We start from the raw sequence: 22,393 nt of genomic DNA on the forward strand, positions 1-22,393 counted from the left end.
AGTGTGATTGTGTTGAAATTATGTTGGGGAGGGGGGGGGGGAAATGGATTGGCCTATTGGATGAATATCGTGACTGCTCAAATGAACGAGGGTGACCACTCTCCTCTTCCTCTCCGGAATGAGCCTCCTCTGTTCTATTCCTCGTTGATTGTAGTTACCTGGGTTGAAGAGGACGATGGCTCGGAGGCAGCCCAGCTCAGTCTTGTCCATCTGCATGTCTTTCATCTTAGACACCAGCTCCGTCAGCACTCTGGAGACCACAACATGGGAAGAAAATACCATGTCATAGGAAAAAAAACACTATTCAGTACAGACATGTCTACTGCTGTAGAAATACCAGGGCTAGATTTTTAACCGTGTTACAGAAGATGACGCTATAGTGTCGGCTATGCATTGCGGTCTATGGTATCCATATTCCAAACATCAAGGAGTTTTTCTCGGACCTGTCAAAGATGGAGCCCACTCCTGCGCTGTGGGCGCTGCTGCGGTGGACGTGGAGGCCCGTGGCCAGGAGGATCCCGTCCTTCACTGTCACAGAGCGATGGGAGAACGAGGCGATGAGCAGCTCATTCCAGCCTGACAGAGAGAGAGAGATGCACAGTGGTTAACTGGTGAGTTTAACTTGGATTGTGACTAGAACAATGTACTCGTCCAGAGGGGTGAGGGCGTGTCTGTGTAATAGTAGGTAATGGGTGGGTGACGCTAATGAAACATACTGTACTGTTTTACCGCCGCAAGTAAAGCACTATGGGAAGTGAACATGCATGGTGATCTGGTTGGTGAGCTGTGCTGTAGCTGGAGTCTACCTGCTCGTAATAAGATGACCTGGTCGTCCAAGGCCAGCTCAGAGAAGTGGGGGATCCTCTTGGCCCACTCCACCAGGGTGAATAGCTGCTTGTCTGCTGCCTGGCAGATGTTGGTGACCGGGTCGTTCGTCTGTCGGATAGACAGACAAAAGACACACATGTAACATTCAGTAAATCGACTATGAAAGAGGAAACGGAGTATAGATGGAACAAATGTTCTTTTAAAACATTTACTTCATATGTGCTTTCGAACGGGTTTTTCTGCTAAGCGACATATCGGACACACTTGTTTCATACCGAAAAGCACTATGTCCAGAGCCTCGTGTTTAAAGAGTATTATGATCCATTTATATGACACTCTACAACATTCTATGGCAGCCATGTTAGCTCCCATGAATAATATAATTGGGAAGTGGAATACAAGAATGGACATGTGGTCAGGGAGTTTGTCAACCAACTATGTCAGTGCTGTCTGCCAGTGCTGTGATAAGATATTGTGTGAAACAATGAATTTGAAGTATTTATCTGCACTGTGTTTGTTAGCTAGCTAGCAGTTGTTGAGGAATGATTCCATACATTTTTTACAGCCGTACACGTAATCAGTTTATGATAGTTATAAATGCAAATACTGATATTGTATCATATAATAGCACTCGGAGCTTTCCAATTAAATAAAAATGTAGAAATGCATGGTCTGTTTACATGTAAAAAAAAAAATATATATATATTTTTATAAACCCGTATAAACTGTATTTAAAATTATATGATCATATTTTAGATTGACACTAATTATATTACACAATTTCTGATACATGAAATGCCTTACTTTTATTTTCCTGCATAAGTAAAATCAGGATTATGCATCTACTGCCATTCATAACAATAGACTGGTTTGAATTTCCCCCTGACCAATATGGCTGCCATTTTCACAGCATTCTGGAACTTTGAGGGTTTATGACAGAACCCCTCTAGTAATGAGCGTTATGATGCATTTATACATGACACTGCAAAATTCTATGGCAGCCAATTTATCACCCCATTAACATTACATGGGGAATATATATAAAAAAATGCAATGTGACTGAATATATAGAATAACACTATTCAAAATTCTAAAAGTTAGCCCAACACTCAATATACTGAGCGTACAAAACATTAGGAACACCTTCCTAATATCGAGTTGCACCTTTGGCCCATGCCTCCCACAGTTGTGTCAAGTTGGCTGGATGTCGTTTTGGGTGGTGGACCATTCTTGATAAACACGGGAAACTGTCGGGCGTGAAAACCCCAGCAGCGTTGCAGTTCTTGACACACTCAAATCGGTGCGCCTGGCACCTACTACCGTGCCCCGTTCAAAGGCACTTAAATGTTTTGCCTTGCCCATTCATGTTCTGAATGGCACATACTGTATGGACAATCCATGTCTCAATTGTCTCAAGGCTTAAAAATCATCCCCTTCATCTACACTGATTGAAGTGGATTTAACAGGTGACATCAATAAGGGATCATAACTTTCAGCTGGATTCACCTGGTCAGTCTGTCATGGAAAGAGCAGGTGTTCCTAATGTTTTGAACACTCGGTGTATGACTCTGGCTATATGCACTGTCCAGATGCATTTCTCACGTTCCATATCGTTTTTGCGGCTGGCACAAAAGTGAGTCATTTATCAAATCATTTCCATTATATTTATCTGTTCAGTCTTAAATTTGGTTTCTCAAAATATATATTTTTTTTACACACTTTGGCATATAATCAGAAGCTTGGATTATTCATTTAGGCTAACCCCTGGTTTAGTCAGCCAGATGCAGAGATAGACATCTGTCACTCTCAGCTGTTCGTTCGCTGGCTACCTAGTGTTACCTTAGCTTTGAGCGCTTGAGTGTCGTGGACCTTTAGATTATTATGGGTCCCTTCGACAGTTTGGAGCCCGTGATATCTGTTGCTTTTGGCCCGAAGAGGACACTTTCTAAACAAGCTCATGAACAGGAGAGATCCAAGATCCAGCGAGAGGAAACAGTAATAGGCTACTGGCTGCAAACACACAGAGGCTGCAAACAGCGGGCTGTGTCACTCCGACAATAAGAATCAATCCATCCTTAACCGGCAAATTAATTGTGACAACGGCATTATTATTTCTTAATTCATTCCCTAAAGTGTATATAATCAACAACAAAAACTTCCCTTGATTTATCCTAATGAAAAAACATGTAAACCCCCCATAAAATTGTTCTAAAAGTTGCTTAAATGTCCAAAAGGAAAACACACATTGTATACACTGTCAACTGGTGGATACAATAAATCGTCTATTTGATCAAATATAGTTGAAACAAATATTTCAAACAAAATCAAGTCTTTCTTTTCTTCAAATGTTACCCCTTTTTCTCCCCAATTTCGTGGTATCCAATAGTTTTAGTAGCTACTATCTTGTCTCATAGCTACAACTCCCGTACGGGCTCGGGAGAGACGAAGGTTAAAAGTCATGCGTCCTCCGATACACAACCCAACCAAGTCGCACTGCTTCTTAACACAGCGCCATCCAACCCGGAAGCCAGCCGCACCAATGTGTCAGAGGAAACACCGTGCACCTGGCAACCTTGGTTAGTGCGCACTGCACCCGGCCCGCCACAGGAGTCGCTGGTGCGCGATGAGACAAGGATTTCCCTACCGGCCAAACCCTCCCTAACCCGGATGACACTAGGCTCACGCCCAGGCTCTGTCGTAACCGGCCACGAACCCAGAGTCTCTGGTGGCACAGCTGGCGCTTAACCACTGCGCCACCCGGGAGGCCAAGTCTTTCTTTTCACCAGCCCATGTCATGGTAAGATGAAAAAAATAATAGCTCTCTCTCTTTCACAGGATGTGTTTTAATTCATGTGAATTTACCAACATTTCTGAAAATGGATATATTATGTTTTGGAATGAAACTTCAAATAGTCACATGTGTAGAGTGACCACGAGCATTAAGAACATTGAATACGTTTTGACACAGAGACAGAGACAGACAGACAGTGAGCAAGCAGCTGGCACTAATTGAGGAGTCCATAAACAAACATCTTCTGGCAAAATTAGAAAAAAAACTAAAAAAATATCTAAACAAGAGGAATTAGAGATACAAATTGGTGACATATGGACAACCCATTTTAAAACACTCTACAACAGCGTTCAAAATGACACAAATGCAGAACAATGCCAAATTCATGAGAAGTTGAATGGATTAGAAAAAGCTATAAAAGGACAATCAAAATCCATTACACTCCCCAATTACTGACCAGAAGCTCTATAAGAAACCTCAGGCCCTCAAATTTAAAAAAGCATGCAGACCTGATAGCATCCTAAATGAGATGCTCAAACTCACTAGTGCAAAACGGAGACAATCTTTAAGAACGGAGACAATCTTTAAGAACGGAGACAATCTTTAGGAACGGACCCTTCCAATTACCGCGGCATTTGTGTCAACAGTAACCTGGCGAAGGTTTTCTGTAGTATTTTTAAAGTAAGAGTTCTAAACGTCCTTATTAAGCACAATGTCTTGAGTAAAAGCCAAATTGGATTCATACCAAAACGTTGCACGACTCGACGTCATATTTACACCCTACATACCCTGATAGATAAACATATCCACCAAAATAATACCAACATATACGCTTGCTTTATCGACTTCCAAAAAGCATTTGAGAGTTATTTAAAGTGATGTAGGGGGTAAAACATATGACATAATTAAATCAATGTATACTTCAGGGATGCAAACTGCTGAGGGCTCAAGATGGTGACACTTGCTTTTTTTTGGCACTGAAACATGCAATAAATCCCTGCTAAGGGGAAATACAGATTTTAAACTAATTAAACAACAAAGAATATGATCTATATGATCAGTCTGTGTGTAAAAAAAAAAGTGGTTCATGTGAACCTAACTCGCAGCTAAAACATGTAAAGAAAGCAATCCAATGTTATTTGTTGCCTAGAATTTACTGCAAATGACACTCAAGTCTTGAGGGAAAAAAACAATACACTAATATTGCAGTTAGCCATGACAGCCTTTATAATAGAATGCTTGTGACCACACATACACATCTAAATATTTAACTTGGGAAGAAAACATCTTAGAGTAGAAATAGAATGAAACAAACAGGCATTCTATTTTTGCACTATTATTGTGGCCACTGTAGACATCGATAAAGTTCCCAAGGCCACATTTGTGCAACGATAACATTCACTGAGTAAAACAAATTATATATACCCCCCCCCCCCCCCCCTCACACACACACACACGTGTTACTGTCAAGTTCAACACATCAAATGTCTCATCCTGACCTTAGTTCCTTTTTATGTCTCTATTTTGGTTTGGTCAGGGCGTGAGTTGGGGTGGGCATTCTATGTGTTTTTCCTATGTTTTCTATTTCTATGTGTTTGGCCTGGTATGGTTCCCAATCAGAGGCAGCTGTCAATCGTTGTCTCTGATTGAGAACCATACTTAGGTAGCCTTTTCCCACCTGTGTTTTGTGGGTAATAATTTTTCCATGTGTGTTTGTGTGAACCTCGGTTGCGTCACATTCTTTGCTGTTAACCTGTTTCGGTTTCACTTTCATTAAAAGATGTGGAACTACATGCACGCTGTGCCTTGGTTGATTTATGACAGGGAGTTTGAGGATAGCGAGCGTGACAACAAAAGCAATATCTTTGGTCTACACTGCACATTATTACATTGTACACTTTCTGCCTGTGGACATCTGTTCTACAACGTGCCAAGCAAAAGTGAGAAAGAGGGAAAGTGTGTTGTGTTCCTTTCACCTCTATAGTGGCATCCAGCTAAAGTCAGGCCCAGCTCCAGCTACACTTGATCCCTGAATCCACTTGTTTAACAAGCAACGTCTCATTTTCAACTAACTCTCATTCAAAAATTAACCACATACTGTAGAGGGAAAACATTAGTTAACAGATAGTAGTTAGTTCGTTAGCTAGTTAGATAGTTAACATTTCACACAGATTGCCAGGGTCCAGTAATCAACTAACGCGTTATAACTTGAGGAACGGCAAGGAGTCGTATACCAGTTAATACTGCAGCGAATTGGTTAGGTTACTAATGTTAGCTCATCTAATGTTGTAATGTTAGCTAGCTAACGTTAGCGGTCTGACTTTATTAGCAAGCAAATTTTCACACCATATAAACTCAATTATTTGATCAGATAAGTTGGCTAACGTCGCTCAACATTTCTCTGGCTAGCTAACGGAGAATTCGATCTAGCTAACAAGATAACAATGCTAATACTTGTTCCACCACACTTTCTCCCTCACCTCAAACTTTCCAAATGCCCGTTGTTTTTCGGTTACAGCTCATGAAGTATACTTCATCACCTTCTCACCCCCCGTCTCTGTTGTCAGGCTTCTCACCTAACGTTACCTCTTTAGTGTTGCCAACTCCTCAGTAAGGAAAGTAGCTATTGGCTGTCCTAAAAGTCGCTAAATGACATCATCGTCTAATTTGCATAATTGGCCATGTGCATGTAATTGTGATGGACGCCCTAAATATGTTTAGAACTACAAATGAGCACAGGCTGTAGAGAGTGGCGCACACAGCGAACAAGAACCAGATATTTGAGGCCATACTCCTCCTTCAGCACTTTATGTTAATCCCAGTTATAACAGAGGCATTGCCAGTCCCTATCCTCAGGAGTTTCTCTTTTTTTAAAAGATTAAAGCTTCTCCAGGAAAGCCACAACAGCATGGGCTATAGATTTGGCATCTCCTCCCTCCAACTCAACAAGCCCCAGAAATGTTGATACAATTGGCTGCTAGGTGTCACTAAAGTACCTTATCACAACCCCCGGGTACTTAGAAACATTTACTTCCGTGGGCTCATAGAGGAGGAAGCTGAAACGCCGGTCACCCACATCTACGACCAACTTTTTCAGAAAGTATGGCATTAAAACACTTTTAATAATTTCTGTGCACTTTGAAGTGGGTAGCAGCACTGGAGTCTGAGAAAGCAGCTCTAAATGCTTCTCCAATGTGAGCACGTCAGCATGGAACAGTGTTCAGCGATAACTAATGCCATGGTGGCCTCAGCCTTTTTTGCAGAGTCAATTTTTTTAAACCATAAATGGCAGCTTGTTTTGGGTGAAACTGTTATAAGGCTTTGCCTTTTGAGTATGTTTTAGAGTTGTCATGTGTTTTTTTACATCACTAAATTGGCGTAGAAATCAACCTTACAATACAGGCAGTATGCCCGTGTATCATCTCCAATAAACAGCTTCAACCAGCCTTTGAATTCAGGGTTTGATTCCCACTCCTTTCTGTATTTTTGAGTGTACAGTTTAGACTGAGACATGATCAGCTAGCTAGCTAGATGTTTAGCTTATGTCACAGAGAGGCACACACACAGTGGACAAGGTGTGTCAAAGGCAATGATGAGGGCTGTGTGAGTCAAAGGCAATGATTTATTTTAGACAAAGAACATTTTACATTTACATCCCGCCCTGAATGTATGCCAGGGCGGGATCAGCCAGCGGCGGCTTCCTGCATGCATGATTCATTTGCAGTCTGGACACGGAGGGGTGAACATCTCCTGCTCTGACTGCAGCTGGGAGGGACTGCTGTGTGAGGACTGGGCTGTCTGTGAGTGCTTTGGGATGGGGTGGGGCCCATGGCAGCACCCACTGCTCGTTGAGAAGAGTAAAAACGATACGTGTTTTCAAGTCAGTCTCCAAAAGTATCCAATAACACCAGAAAAAGTCGCTAGATTTGTTGCTAGTCGATTTTTAAAAAATGTGTCGCTAGAAGGGATCTGAATACTCTCTAAGTATAGCGACAAAGTTGCCAAGTTGGCAACACTGTACCTCTTCGTTATCATTCAGGGGACGCGCTGCTGTAACTAGTAAATTGGTTTGTGTCTTATTTCTTTAGTCGGGTGCTGCGCTGCATTCTGTTGTTATGTAAACGATTGGCTGAGCCTTGGATACAGCCAGTAGTGATCCAACTCTCCCACAAACTTTTTTCATCGGATCTACACGAATCACGTAGGTCACCTATTTTGGATTCAAAATGGCGAATTTCGCCGAAAGGTGACTAGTTTGCATCCCTGATACTGGCAATACGTGCAGGGGCGGGGCCTTCGCCAGGGTTGCAATCTGAGCCCTGCACTCTTCAACGTTTACATCTACGAATTGGCCACTATTCTAGAAAAATCCTCAGCCCCTGGTGTTAGTCTCCACAATTCAGAGGTTAAATGCCTACTCTTTGCAGATGACCTATGCCTGCTGTCACCCACAGCACATGGCCTACAGCAGAGCCTGGACCTGCTAGAGCAGTACTGCCAGACCTCGGCCCTGGCAATAAACTCCAAAAATAATGATTTTCCAGAGAAGATCCAGATCTCAGGGAATTAGACCAAAATTCTCAAATGGTACAAAATATATAGAGTACTACACACACTACAATTACTTCGGTTTAAAAATAAGCTCAACTGATGCAGTGAATGAATTGAGAGAGAAAGCACGCAGGGCATTCTACGCCATTATAAAACAAATTCAAATATCTATTCAAATTTGGCTAAAACTAATTGAATGTGTCATTGAACCAATTCAACTTTATGCCAGCGAGGTGTGGGGTCCACTTGCAGAACAAGATTTCACCCAGTGGGACAAACACCCCATTGAAACCCTGCATGCAGAGTTCTGTAAGACTCTCCTACATGTCCAGAGGAAAACTACAAACAATGCATGCAGGGCAGAATTAGGCCAATATCCACTAATAATAAAAACAAAAAAAAGAGCAATTAAAATACAGTGATCCCCTCTCATATCATTACCAAGCCGTGCAATGCCAAGAGCTGAGCAAAGAAAAGAGTCCCTTCATCCAGCTGGTCCTGGGGCTGAGTTCACAAACCTGTTCTACTAACACACTGAAGCCTCAGGACCAGAACATCCAATCAATCAGAATAAAACAAATTACAACACAGTCAAAACAAAACTACATTGCTTATTGGGAAACAAGCACAAGCAGAACGCAAAATGCAGTGCTATATGGCCCTAAATAGTCAGTACACCGTGGCTAACCATTTGACCATGGTTACTGATCAAAACCTGAGAAAAACCTTGACAAAGTGCAGGCTCAGTGAGCACAGCCTTGCCATTGAGAAGGGTAGACACAGGAAAACCTGGCTCCCTGTAGAGGAAAGGCTGTGCAACCACTACACCACAGCAGAACCTGATATGTAGCTGCATTTCCTGATAAACTGTCAAAAATATAACATGTACATTTTGCCAATAAAGCAAATAGAATTGAATTGACAGAGAGAGAGAGAGAGAGAGAGAGAGAGAGAGAGAGAGAAAGAAAGCGAAAGACAGAGGCAGAAAGAGAGAGAGGGAGACATAGAGAGAGAGGGAGGCAGAAAGAGAGAGAGGGAGACAGAGAGAGAGAGAGAGAGAGAGAGAGAGAGAGAGAGAGAGAGAGAAAGAAAGCGAAAGACAGAGGCAGAAAGAGAGAGAGGGAGACATAGAGAGAGAGGGAGGCAGAAAGAGAGAGAGGGAGACATAGAGAGAGAGGGAGGCAGATAGAGAGAGAGGGAGACAGATAGAGAGAGATGGAGACATAGAGAGAGAGGGAGGCAGAAAGAGAGAGAGGGAGACAGAGAGAGAGAGGGAGGCAGATAGAGAGAGAGGGAGACATAGAGAGAGAGGGAGGCAGAAAGAGAGAGAGGGAGACAGAGAGAGAGAGAGAGAGAGAGAGAGAGAGAGAGAGAGAGAGAGAGAGAGAGAGAGAGAGAGAGAGAGGGAGAGAGAGAGAGAAAGAAAGCGAAAGACAGAGGCAGAAAGAGAGAGAGGGAGACATAGAGAGAGAGGGAGGCAGAAAGAGAGAGAGGGAGACAGAGAGAGAGAGAGAGAGAGAGAGAGAGAGAGAGAGAGAGAGAGAGAGAGAGAGAGAGAGAGAGAGAGAGAGAAAGAAAGCGAAAGACAGAGGCAGAAGAGAGAGAGGGAGACATAGAGAGAGAGGGAGGCAGAAAGAGAGAGAGGGAGACATAGAGAGAGAGGGAGGCAGATAGAGAGAGAGGGAGACAGATAGAGAGAGAGGGAGACATAGAGAGAGAGGGAGGCAGAAAGAGAGAGAGGGAGACAGAGAGAGAGAGGGAGGCAGATAGAGAGAGAGGGAGACATAGAGAGAGAGGGAGGCAGAAAGAGAGAGAGGGAGACAGAGAGAGAGAGAGAGAGAGAGAGAGAGAGAGAGAGAGAGAGAGAGAGGGAGAGAGAGAGAGAAAGAAAGCGAAAGACAGAGGCAGAAAGAGAGAGAGGGAGACATAGAGAGAGAGGGAGGCAGAAAGAGAGAGAGGGAGACATAGAGAGAGAGGGAGGCAGATAGAGAGAGAGGGAGACAGAGAGAGAGAGGGAGGCAGAAAGAGAGAGAGGGAGACATAGAGAGAGAGGGAGGCAGATAGAGAGAGAGGGAGACAGAGAGAGAGAGGGAGGCAGATAGAGAGAGAGGGAGACAGAGAGAGAGAGGGAGAGAGAGAGAGAAAGAAAGCGAAAGACAGAGGCAGAAAGAGAGAGAGGGAGACATAGAGAGAGAGGGAGGCAGAAAGAGAGAGAGGGAGACAGAGAGAGAGAGAGAGAGAGAGAGAGAGAGAGAGAGAGAGAGAGAGAGAGAGAGAGAGAAAGAAAGCGAAAGACAGAGGCAGAAAGAGAGAGAGGGAGACATAGAGAGAGAGGGAGGCAGAAAGAGAGAGAGGGAGACATAGAGAGAGAGGGAGGCAGAAAGAGAGAGAGGGAGACATAGAGAGAGAGGGAGGCAGAAAGAGAGAGAGGGAGACATAGAGAGAGAGGGAGGCAGAAAGAGAGAGAGGGAGACATAGAGAGAGAGGGAGGCAGAAAGAGAGAGAGGGAGACATAGAGAGAGAGGGAGGCAGAAAGAGAGAGAGGGAGGCAGAAAGAGAGAGAGGGAGACATAGAGAGAGAGGGAGGCAGATAGAGAGAGAGGGAGACAGAGAGAGAGAGGGAGAGAGAGAGAGAGAGAGAGAGAGAGAGAGAGAGAGAGAGAGAGAGAGAGAGAGAGAGACATAAAAAGAGAGAGAGAGAGAGAGAGAGACAGAGCTTTGCTTACAGTGTTGCCTGTGCTGGCCTCCATGTAAGCTTCAGTCTTGGGTTCGATGGCCAACTCCGCGTCCAATATCTTCTCGACCGGCATGTCCCCGTTGAAACTACTGGTTGACTCCACCTCGTTATCACTCTTGTCTCGGCCCCGCTGACGCTCCTCCTGCACAGCTGCACAGAGAAACACGAACACACACAGGGGGGGTCACACACACTTACATACACTAACACAGTACACACACACCTGCCTGCATAGAGAAACAAACATACACATACGCACAGGGGAGACAAACACACGCACCTTCTCTCTTCATGCCCATGGCCAGACACTTCTGGTAGCGACAGTATTGGCAGCGGTTGCGTTGGCGCTTATCGATCAGGCACTCCTTGCTGTCTCGACACGTGTAAGTGAGGTCCTTCCTGATGGTTCTTTTGAAGAAGCCTTTACAGCCTTCACAGCTGTACACGGCATAGTGTTTCCCTGGAAGAACGGAACAGGAAATAAAATGATTATCTTGATCAGATCAGCTCCTACTGTACATGAGCTGCTGTTGTTGGGTGATTCAGTGTTGGTGTGGATGGTATGCCTAGTTGAGGAGCTTTATAAACTGCCTGAATGCTGAATCGCTAAAAGCTGTGGAATATCAGACCGTGTATGACAAAACATTTATTTTTACTGCTCTACTAACGTTGGTAACCAGTTTATAAGAGCAGTAAGGCACCTCTGGGGTTTTGTGGTATATTGCCAATATACCACGGCTAAAGGCGTTGCGTCGTGCTTAAGAACAGCCCTTAGCCGTGGTATATTGGCCAAATACCACACCCCCTTGTGTCTTATTGCTTAAATATACTATCCGGCGTTAGTGAGTGGAAATAATCTATTGTAGCATTTCTCGTGGAAATGTTCATTTGGATTAGTTATCCTGTAGATACAGTATGCTGATGAAGGGGGTATGGTATACTAGTAGTAGGGACAGAGTTTTTTTCCTTACCATCCAACCTGTCAAGGGAAAAACTCTGGTACTATAAGGCTCTATCTGCATTTTTGTCAAAATGAAATTATTAACACAGCCTTGTTCTGTTCAATGTTCTCTACCAATATAGTACTCTAAATATCCCAATTTATCTTAGTAAATTCAAAAGAATAAAATATAAAATGGCTGACATTCAAACCAATGAGGGGTTTGCAACTTTAAACCCAATTATCTTCTAATTCTCTTTTACAGATGGAACCTTCTAGTCCCAAGCTCTCGTGGTATTGTCTAGTCTTGGGCCTTAGTCTTGGGCCTTAGTCTTGGGCCTTAGTCTTGGGCCTTAGTCTTGGGCCTAGCTATAATATATTCTGCTGTTTTACCTGAGGATCGGTCCCCACAGATGGCACAGATGTGTTTGGACATGGACCCTGGGCTCATGCAGCCGTAGCTGTTCATGTGACCCAGTCCAGCCAGGCCCGGAGGAGGCTTGATGTCCTCACTGCTGCTCACACTGTTCAGAGAGTTTACCTACAGAGAGCAGGGGACAGAGAGGGGGTTAATGGTGTGTATGTGTGTGTGTGTATGGGGGGGGGGTGTACATCTCACATACACACAGACGCACACACACACTGGCTCACTTTCGCCAACTGCCCATGGTGTCACAAAGGTCAAAAGTCACCGACTTCCATTTTAGTTGAAGACAGAACCAAGCACCTCGAGTGGTCTTTTGTATACTGCAAGCATTAGCTATACAGTATACAGTCAGCGCCTTCCTCAGTGTGTGTGTGTGTGTGTGTGTGTGTGTTCATTTCTCTGTCTATGTGCATACCTCCCTATCTGAACGCTTCCTACCTCCCTAACAACCTTATCTGAAGTGTTTTCCTTTGTCATGTCATGTGACCTGTTTTTTTTATCCAGGTATGGAAGTAGCTGTTAATTTGGATGATTTACTCTCTCTACACAGTCCTTAATATAATATCGTGCCAATAGCAAACATTTACAGAAGGCCCTCAAAGAAGGGCACAAAATGGTAACTATAAGGCTGATATAATTCATACCAGATAGAATTCTAACGAAGCTGAATACACACTCAATTGAACTATGGTCCATGCAGTTCCACAGGAGAGCAGTAGAGGGAGGTAGTTGGTCATTAAGAAAACCGTATAAGCTATTCCGGGCCAAAGGAAAGCATCATTACCAGACCTGGGTTCATAAAGTACTGTGTTTGATTGAGCCTGTCAAGAGTGCCAGAGGGGTGGGTTTTACACTAAGGACTATTGCATTGGTTCCATTGTGCCAGGTAAGCTCAATCAAGCACATCTAAAGTATAATAAATGGAACAAATACTATATGAACCCAGGTCTGATCATTATTATTATTATTATTATTTTTTTCACCTTTATTTAACCAGGTAGGCAAGTGGAGAACATGTTCTCATTTACAATTGCGACCTGGCCAAGATAAAGAAAAGCAGTTCGACACATAAAACAACACAGAGTTACACATGGAGTAAAACAAACATACAGTCAATAATACAGTAGAAAAATAAGTCTATATACGATGTGAGCAAATGAGGTGAGATAAGGGAGGTAAAGGCAAAAAAAGGCCATGGTGGCGAAGTAAATACAATATAGCAAGTAAAACACTGGAATGGTAGATTTGCAGTGGAAGAATGTGCAAAGTAGAAATAAATATAATGGGGTGCAAAGGAGCAAAATAAATAAATACAGTAGGGGAAGAGGTAGTTGTTTGGGCTAAATTATAGATGGGCTATGTACAGGTGCAGTAATCTGTGAGCTGCTCTGAAAGCTGGTGCTTAAAGCTAGTGAGGGAGATAAGTGTTTCCAGTTTCAGAGATTTTTGTCAAATGAACCACAGCGGATTAAAAAGATACGAGGACATCCTCCTAAAAATGCATTGTCCTGCTAGTGAGGGTAAGTCATGTATATAGTAAGTCTGTGCTGTAATATATAGGCATCTTGTGTACACAAACAGGTTGAGGGACTATTGCCCTTGGAGTGAGACCAGCCTGGATAGCGATGCGGGCTCCCTACCACTGAGTACTGTACTGTAGACTAGAAAGGACTGGGCCGGGTCAACACACACACACACACACACACACACACACACACACACACACACACACACACACACACACACAGATGTGCAAGGACGCACAAACAGATGCACATACACACACACACACACACACACACACACACACACACACACACACACACACACACACACACACACACACACACACACACACACACAGATGTGCAAGGACGCACAAACAGATGCACACACACACACACACACACACACACACACACACACACACACACACACACACACACACACACACACACACACACACACACACACACACAGATGTGCAAGGACGCACAAACAGATGCACACACACACACACACACACACACACACACACACACACACACACACACACACACACACACACACACAGATGACCTACATTGTTAGTCTACACACCACGTCCCATGCCTCTCAGCCCACACATACCAGCCATGCATTACGCATATGAGGCCCTTGCTGAATACTTCATATAGCCTATACATTATTCATTCACTGTGCCCAAATGAAGACATTTGGATAGCTTATTCAAAAGTGAAAAATGTATTTGGTAAAACATGAAAAATGGGTTGTATATACACTGAGTGTACAATCACACCGTCCAAATATTGAGTTGCACCCCCTTTTGCCGTCGGAACAGCCTCAATTTGTCGGAGCATGGACTACAAGCATAGCCGCGGGAAGATATTTGGCTGTGGGGGTTTATGACTTTAGTGAGAAGAAGAAGAAAAAAATATCTCTATATTCTTTTTAAAGAGACAAATTTCAGCAGGGATGGTTTTCCTTACTGGAAGAATATAGGGACCAATTTGAAAGCACATGAGCATTGTACTGAGCATGTAGAAAACATAGAGATTTGGCGCCACATTGCGGAAAGATTGAAAACAATCACAAACATTGATGCAATCAACCAGACTGACGGCAAGGTGGATCGCATCCTGACAAAGCCCCTGGGAAGAAGTGCATATCATATTTTTCATATATTATCTTTTGGAACATATTTGTCAAATGATGCTACACTATGACTTTGATATTTAGTATTTTATGCATCTCCTTATGTAACACATTAATTAGTGTGTGTGAATACATTCACTCTTACCTGTGGGCTGGAGAGCGTGCTGAAGCCTATGGTGGGCGTGTGGGGCATGGAGACACCTGGCGAGCCCAGAGAGGACGACGTGATGACGGAGTACGGCGAGCCGCCCAGCCCATTGAATGGCGAGCCCAGGGTGCCTATGGGGGATGGGTGGGGCCGCCCGGGGTTGACGGTGGTGCTGATGACGGAGGGGTGGTGATGGTGATGTGGGTGGTGGTGGTGAGGGTGAGGGGGGCCCACCATGATGCTAAGGGGCTGTGAGGGGGTGGAGCTCAGGTGGGAGACCTGAACAGAAGAATCTATAATCAGAGCAGAAAACAGTCAATCAGAGAGGAGAAGGGAGTTAGGGGACACGCCAACCAATAAGGATAGGATACTTGTTTTCAGCCCACTTGACATTCTACTGTACATAGGTGTAGAATCAATAGGGTTTAGGATTTTGCAGCTAGAAATGTACATTGTAGAATAGACACTACAATAATTTCCACATGACAAGAAATTGTTCATGACTGTTCTATAAAGCTCCTGGTTCAGAGACAGTGGAATGGGCAATCAGACCAGAACACGATGAATTAGGACACATGCATAACAACTAACTAGACCCAACCGAGGTTCCTGAGTGGTTGAGTGACAGCCAGGGGTCCAAAATGTGAATCTCTCCATTTAACCTTATCACTATTTCAGCTGTTAATGCACTGTGATGTAACCTGATGTAACCTGAAGTAGCTGGGTGCCTGGGGGTCAGTGCACGGTGAAAGCCTGCGTAAGGGACTTCCATACAGCCCCAGAACAGCCTTAAGAAGGTCAGTGCAGAGACAGACTACACTGATCTGATCATTCAAAAATTATTTCTAAGGTCAGAAGAGCCCTGCATGTTCCCATTATGCATCAACATGAGAAAATGTTAGGGGGATGTCACAGGGACCCTAGAGGGAAGTTAGGGCTGTGGCGGTCATGAAACTTTGTCAGCCGGTGATTGTCAAGCAAATAACTGCCGGTCTCATTAATTGACCGTTAACTTCTTGAGTGTAGGGGGCAGGATTTTCGTTTTTGGCAAAAAAAACGTACCCATTTGAAACTGCCTATTTCTCAGGCCCAGAATATGACAAAGTACTAGAATATACTAGAATATGCAAGAAATTGTCAGATTAGGATAAACACTCTAAAGTTTCCAAAACGGTCAAAATATTGTCTTTGAGTATAACAGAACTGATATTGCAGGCGAAAACCTGAGGAAAATCAAACCAGGAAGTGCTGTTTTTCCTGAAATCTCTCTGTTCCATTGGATGCCTTGCCTCCATTTAAAGGGATATCAACCAGATTCCTTTTCCTATGGATTCCTCGAGGGGTCAACAGTCTTTAGACATAGTTTCAGGCTTTATTTTGAAAAATGAGAGAGAAAGATAACATCGTGTCAGTGGATAGCTGGGTGTTCACAGAGTTTTGCTTGCGCAACAGAGTGGGGCAGCCATTGTCTCTCCCTCTCCTATTGAAAAAGCGACAGTCCCGGTTGATATATTATCGATTATATATTTTAAAAACAACCTGAGAATTGATTATAAAAAAGGTTTGACATGTTTCTGTGGACATTACGGATACTATTTGGAATTTTCGTCTGTAATGTCGTGACCGCTCGAGCCTGTGGATTTCTGAACATAACGCGCCAAACAAATGGAGGTATTTTGGATATAAAAATAATCTTTATGGAACAAAAGGAACATTTAGTGTGTAACTGGGAGTCTCGTGAGTGCAAACATCCGAAGATCATCAAAGGTAAGCGATTTAATCTATTGCTTTTCTGACTTTCATGACCAATCTACTTGGCTGCTAATGTTTGTAATATTTTGTCTACCGAGAGAGATGTTCTTACATAAACTCTTGTTATGCTTTCGCCAAAAAGCTGTATTGAAATCTGACACGCCAGGTGGATTAACAACAAGCTAAGCTGTGTTTTGCTATATTGCACTTGTGATTTCATGAAAATGAAATATTTTTTGTAATTTAATTTGAATTTGGCGCGCTACAATTCAGCGGGTGTTGATGAAAATTATCCCGCTAAAGGGATGGGTGCGTCAAGAAGTTAAAGAACATGAACACATTTAGCATCACTCGTCTTCCACGCATAGCCTACAAGCCACTGATGCAGACATTGGGAACGTCTACATTTTTTCAAAGTCTACACCATCACAATAAATCCATTATTTATTTTAGACAGTTCTAAAGCAACATGATATGAATAAAATGTAGTCTATTTCAGAAGAACAGAATAACATACTCTGCATTGTCCTTATGTTAGGCCTTGATCTGGCTATACAGTACCATATGGCTGTGGGCTACACTAGTTCATTAAGCAGACAAGATTTGCTTAGAATTCCGTAGCATTATTTTAGATTATTTTATAGTATGAAGAATTGCAATTGAACAAAGCTGAATAAAATAGAAAGGATATTTCCTCCAAACAATTTGAAGGAGTGCGCTATTCTGTGTTGAGCGGTTAACAAAGAAACAGGTACTCATATATGCTTAATTTAGAGTTATTTAAGTAACTTTAGTTGTGATACAAATGTTGGGCTATATGTTTAGATGTTTTATACATTCTAAGGCTGCATGATGAGACTTGAAAAAAGGTTTGAAAAAAGACGCATGAAAGGCATGAGCTCTGCTTTGTTTTTGTGCAGGCTGTACACACTTCATCAGTCTCTCATTCACAATTTGAAAAGCACTTGATAATGCCTCAAATTTCCCGGCTGCATCCCCTTTGTGTGACCGTAACGCCCCCTAAAAACATCCATGCCTTTTGCAGCCGGTGGCCATTGTACCCTTGAGCTGAATATAATAATTATAATTCCCTTCTCCCAGCTGTGTGCCGAAGCACCTCTCACTCACATGGCTCTTCGTCACGTGATCAGGTCTTTCTCACAGGCTACAAGTGAAGACACACACATCGAGGATGCAACTGAGCGCCTCCTTATCCAATTCCGAGGTGCATATTGAAGATATTGGAAGAACTGCCCACATTCACTTTTCGTCAGCCAACAAGATGAGTAGGCCTAACGAACAGCAAAATCACTAGCCTATGTCAATCTACTTATCCCCCATGGTCCAAAAGTTGACCTGTTCTATTCTGTGAGAGAAATAAATATTCCAAACATAGTCCGGGACAGTTGTGGGATGCGAAAGGTTCCCAAATTAACACAACCCCTAGCATCAAAAAAACTGTTTTAAGCAATGAGCCTGACGCAACAGATGAGAACGTTTAGCTTAAAATGTTGATAAACTATTAGGCTATTTCTTCACATTAGAAGCGCAGCAATGCGCACACGGCAGTAGGCTATAAGCGCGACTGTTCCATTGGCAGGAATTGAACATTCTCAAATGTGTCCACAAATGCAATTATGCATGCAATGCTTTTATTATAAAGGTGCATTTTTATGGTGAAAATGATCTTCCCCAAACTTGAAACTCACGTGCTACGTATGTATGCCAGGCTCTACACCCACTGTATCAACAACACCAAGCAAACAGCAACATGATCCAAGAGAGAGGGCTCTATCAACTATCAAATCTATGTACATATGTTATACCAACAAGAATCTATCAAATCTATTTGCATATGTTATAGCAACAATAATCTATCAAATTTTTGCATGCGTGTACGTTTTAGTGCAGCCATGGTCTTCTTTCTGTCTCTCCTCGTCTGGGAATATAGAATGACAGGTTGACATTTCAGGCCCCAACACTTCAAGGTTGGGCTGTTGGGCAGAGCTTTACGTCACAGGACTAACAGGAGGTGGCATTTGCATGGGGCATGGTTGCAGGGTCACTGTAGTCAGTCCTGGGTAGAGCGACCTCTCTCGTGTTACACAGGACAGAGTCGGATAGGTCAGCTGGACCAGCAGGGCTAGTGGAAGCGCACGGACGCCAGACAACAGTGGGGACTGATACTAGCATGTATTAGTGGGGATTGGACATTTTGTGTGGATTTTTTTACGCAGACAAATACTCTCTCTCACTCCCTCTCACATACATACATATACAGTGGGGTCTGAAATTATTGACACCCTTGGTAAAGACGAGCAATAATGACTGTACAAAAGAAATCATTCAAATACTGAATTATATTGCATGCTCAAAAAATTGGGAAATAATATTCTTTATACTCATACAATTGCTCATAGAAAGATATTTTATTTAACAAGTAATACTTTTTTTCTCAAAAAGGTAGGGGTCAAAATTATTCACACCCCTAAAGATTCTTAGAAATAAAGTCACCAAAAGTTTAGTATTTGGTCCCATATTCCTAGAACACAATCACTACATCAAGTTTGTGACTCTACAAAGTTGTTGGATGCATTTGTAGTTAGTTTTGGTTGTGTTTTCAGATTATTTTGTGCCCAATATAAATGAATGGTAAATAATGTATTGTGTCGTTTTGAAGTCACTTGTATTGTCAATAAGAATATAATATGTTTCTAAATGCTTCTACATTAATGTGGATGCTACCATAATTATGGATAGTCCTGAATGAGCTGTTAATAATGATGAGTGAGAAAGTTATAGAGGGTCAAAGATCATACCCCCAAGACATGCTAACCTCTCCTGTTATTGGTAATGGAGCGAGGTTAGCATATTTTGGGGTTATGATCTTTGACAAGATAAAGGAGGAAAAAGGCACTTCCTCATATTGTGTAGAAACAGTTTTAGGTACAGTAGTTTCTCTGCCAAAGCAGATGCAGGAAACCACAATGTATATTTAGACAGAACCAAGAAAATAACTGTGTGACTGTGACTATGTGTATTTATGCATGTATGTACTTCTGGTCTCTTTCTCTCTCGTAAACAAACACAAACACACGCACATGCACACACACAGTCTAACTTTCACCAACTGCCTACTGTGTCACAAAGGTCATAAGTCACTAACTCACAGCTTTCCATTTTGTTGAAGACAGAACCCAGCACCTCGGGTTCAGCAAAGATCACAGTGTGATCTTGTCAGGCAGCCTTTCTACAGTGCGCCAACAAACACATGCCCACATACTTACAGTGCCTAGATAAAGTCTACACACCTCTTGCACAGACTTCATATTTTGCTGCCTTTAAAATAAATACAAAAATTGATAAAGTAATGGAAAAATAACCAATTTATGCCCCTTTTTAGATTATGAAGACTGTGCAAGGTGGGTGTAGAAGTTCACTAATGACTGTACATTTATCCATGCATTAGCTACTATCAGTGCTAAGTCAAAGTACACGATCCTGTACTACATTGAGTGTACAAAACATTAGAAACACCTGCTCCTTCCATGACATAGACTGACCAGGTGTGTCCAGGTGAAAGCTATGGTCCCTTATTGATGTCACTTGTTAAATCCACTTCAAATCAGTGTAGATGAAGGGGAGGAGACAGGTTAAAGAAGGATTTTGAAGCCTTGAGACAATTGAGACACGGATTGTGTATGTGTGCCATTCAGAGAATGAATGGGCAAGACAAAAGATTGAAGTGCCTTTGAACAGGGTATGGTAGTAGGTGCCAGTCGCACCGGTTTGAGTGTGTCAAAAACTGCAACGCTGCTGGGTTTTTGACACTCAATTGTTTTCCGTGTGTATCAAGAGTGGTCCACCACCCAAAGGACATCAAGGTGTAGGGATGCATGATATATCGGTGAATCTGTAAAAAAAAGTAGAAATGCCAACATCGGTATCGGCCCGATGTCTAGTTTAACACCAATGTTAAAAACCGATGTCAAAGCTGACGTGCATACCTATATAACGTAGGTACATGACGTAATGACGCCACGTAAAATGTTGCGCTACATGTGCAACACAGCATTCCTAACCTAGCCCACAATGTCTGCTGTGTGGATCGAGCAGTCAACAAGTCGAGCAGTCATTTGAAAGAGTAAGAACATTTAAGCGAGACAACTCAAAGGCGAAATCCATTAAAGCCAAGATAATGGAATTCACCGGTACACACTTCCAACTGGGCTATTTTTCAGATGTTGCCCTACCAGAGTTACACAGTAATAGGGTGATTCTGCAACAACGGGCACTTCTATGACCTTGGGTCAATTTTGGGGATTTTATCAAAAATAAATAAATATTTGTATGTTAAGTTCACACTGGAATCACCCCAGACTTTTTTAAACACCTCTCTATCAAGTATTTTTGTTACATTTCAGATGCATTTTATACCTCAATTTCACTATTTTGCCCTTGTCCCTGACCCAGACTTTTAAGCTTCTATGTTTTTCGATGAGAAAACATTAATAATTACACATTAAATTGTTATCTACAACAGAAAGGGTCAATTAAATAAAATCTATATCAATATTTATTGTGAGTATGTCCTTTATATTGTTTTTTAAACAAAATATACCTGTAATTTGGTTGTTGTGTAATTTCTACCACTGAGGACAAAATCCTCATTAATAACGTTTTTTCAAGAGAATGTTAATTTAGTTACCATGGAAACATATTGTGACACAGAAGCACATGACTGCAGTGGACGGTTGTTCCAGATGTGATGGCCAGAAGTTGAAGAAAAATGAAAGGTAAATATTGCTTGTGTAGAGAATATTTTAATTGTCAGTCATTTCCAAACAGGCTATAATTTCTTCAATTTGTGGTAGAAATTTGATATTTTATGTATTTTGTGTAAATTATATGCTAGCTGTAATACTAACCAAAGCATGCTAAGCAGGCTGTACATTTTCTCCAGAAACTGTAGAAGTGTAATTTCCATCAAAATCATTTCCATCACAAACTTAAGTGTGGTGGAAATGACAGAAAGTGGTGGAAATGACAACAATCCATTATCTTAAATTTTTTTAAACTTTAAACTTATTTTATCATGTTTAAAATTAATTTAATCTACAAAATGCAAGGTGTGCACACGTTGAAAACGAAGTAGTAGTTGCCACATAAAACAGCACAGAGGTCACAGACATATAGAAACAAAAACAAAAAAAGTAAAGTATGGCCTGGTCAAAGCCGCAAACAGAGAATTTGGATTTTCAGCAAAACAAATGAGGGCAAATGAAAACAGGCCCTCAAGTCTTCAATACTCCAGGAAAAATCAGTGTAACAGAATTAGCACTGCCACAGGAGAGAAAATCACTAGATTCTATGAACGTGATGACAACAGTAGAGCAACAGGGGAAAAGGACACACTAACGAGGAACAAGAGGAAAAAGCAGAAGCTCTTCTTGTATGGCACAATTCAGAACCTTTATCAGAAGTTTAAGAGGGAATATTCAGAGATTCAAATTTCCTACTGTGAATCCTGCAAAATAAGTCATTTTTGGGTTGTCAAGCCAGCA

The 22,393-nt window shown here is 42.3% G+C and overlaps 1 protein-coding gene across 5 annotated transcripts in view; it reads right to left on the minus strand.

Annotated features, from left to right (window-relative positions):
- LOC109875117 (retinoic acid receptor RXR-gamma-A) overlaps positions 1 to 22,393 on the minus strand; it is a 45,932-nt gene that overhangs the window by 1,192 nt on the left and 22,347 nt on the right. For 3 of the 5 annotated variants that reach the window (XM_020467318.2, XM_020467317.2, XM_020467315.2), the window contains exons 2-8: positions 15,075 to 15,370; positions 12,241 to 12,388; positions 11,188 to 11,367; positions 10,897 to 11,057; positions 807 to 936; positions 444 to 576; positions 159 to 250 (exon numbers count right to left, since the gene is read on the minus strand). In XM_020467318.2, the coding sequence (XP_020322907.1) occupies positions 159 to 250; positions 444 to 576; positions 807 to 936; positions 10,897 to 11,057; positions 11,188 to 11,367; positions 12,241 to 12,388; positions 15,075 to 15,370 (1,140 nt within the window). Of the gene's footprint in view, positions 1 to 158; positions 251 to 443; positions 577 to 806; positions 937 to 10,896; positions 11,058 to 11,187; positions 11,368 to 12,240; positions 12,389 to 15,074; positions 15,371 to 18,538; positions 18,557 to 18,728; positions 18,789 to 22,393 lie in introns of those variants that run through there. The other 2 variants (XM_020467319.2, XM_020467321.2) reach the window with 2 other exon arrangements.

The sequence above is a fragment of the Oncorhynchus kisutch genome, linkage group LG30 (genome assembly GCF_002021735.2).
Source record: "Oncorhynchus kisutch isolate 150728-3 linkage group LG30, Okis_V2, whole genome shotgun sequence".
In the NCBI taxonomy this organism is placed as follows: domain Eukaryota; kingdom Metazoa; phylum Chordata; class Actinopteri; order Salmoniformes; family Salmonidae; genus Oncorhynchus; species Oncorhynchus kisutch.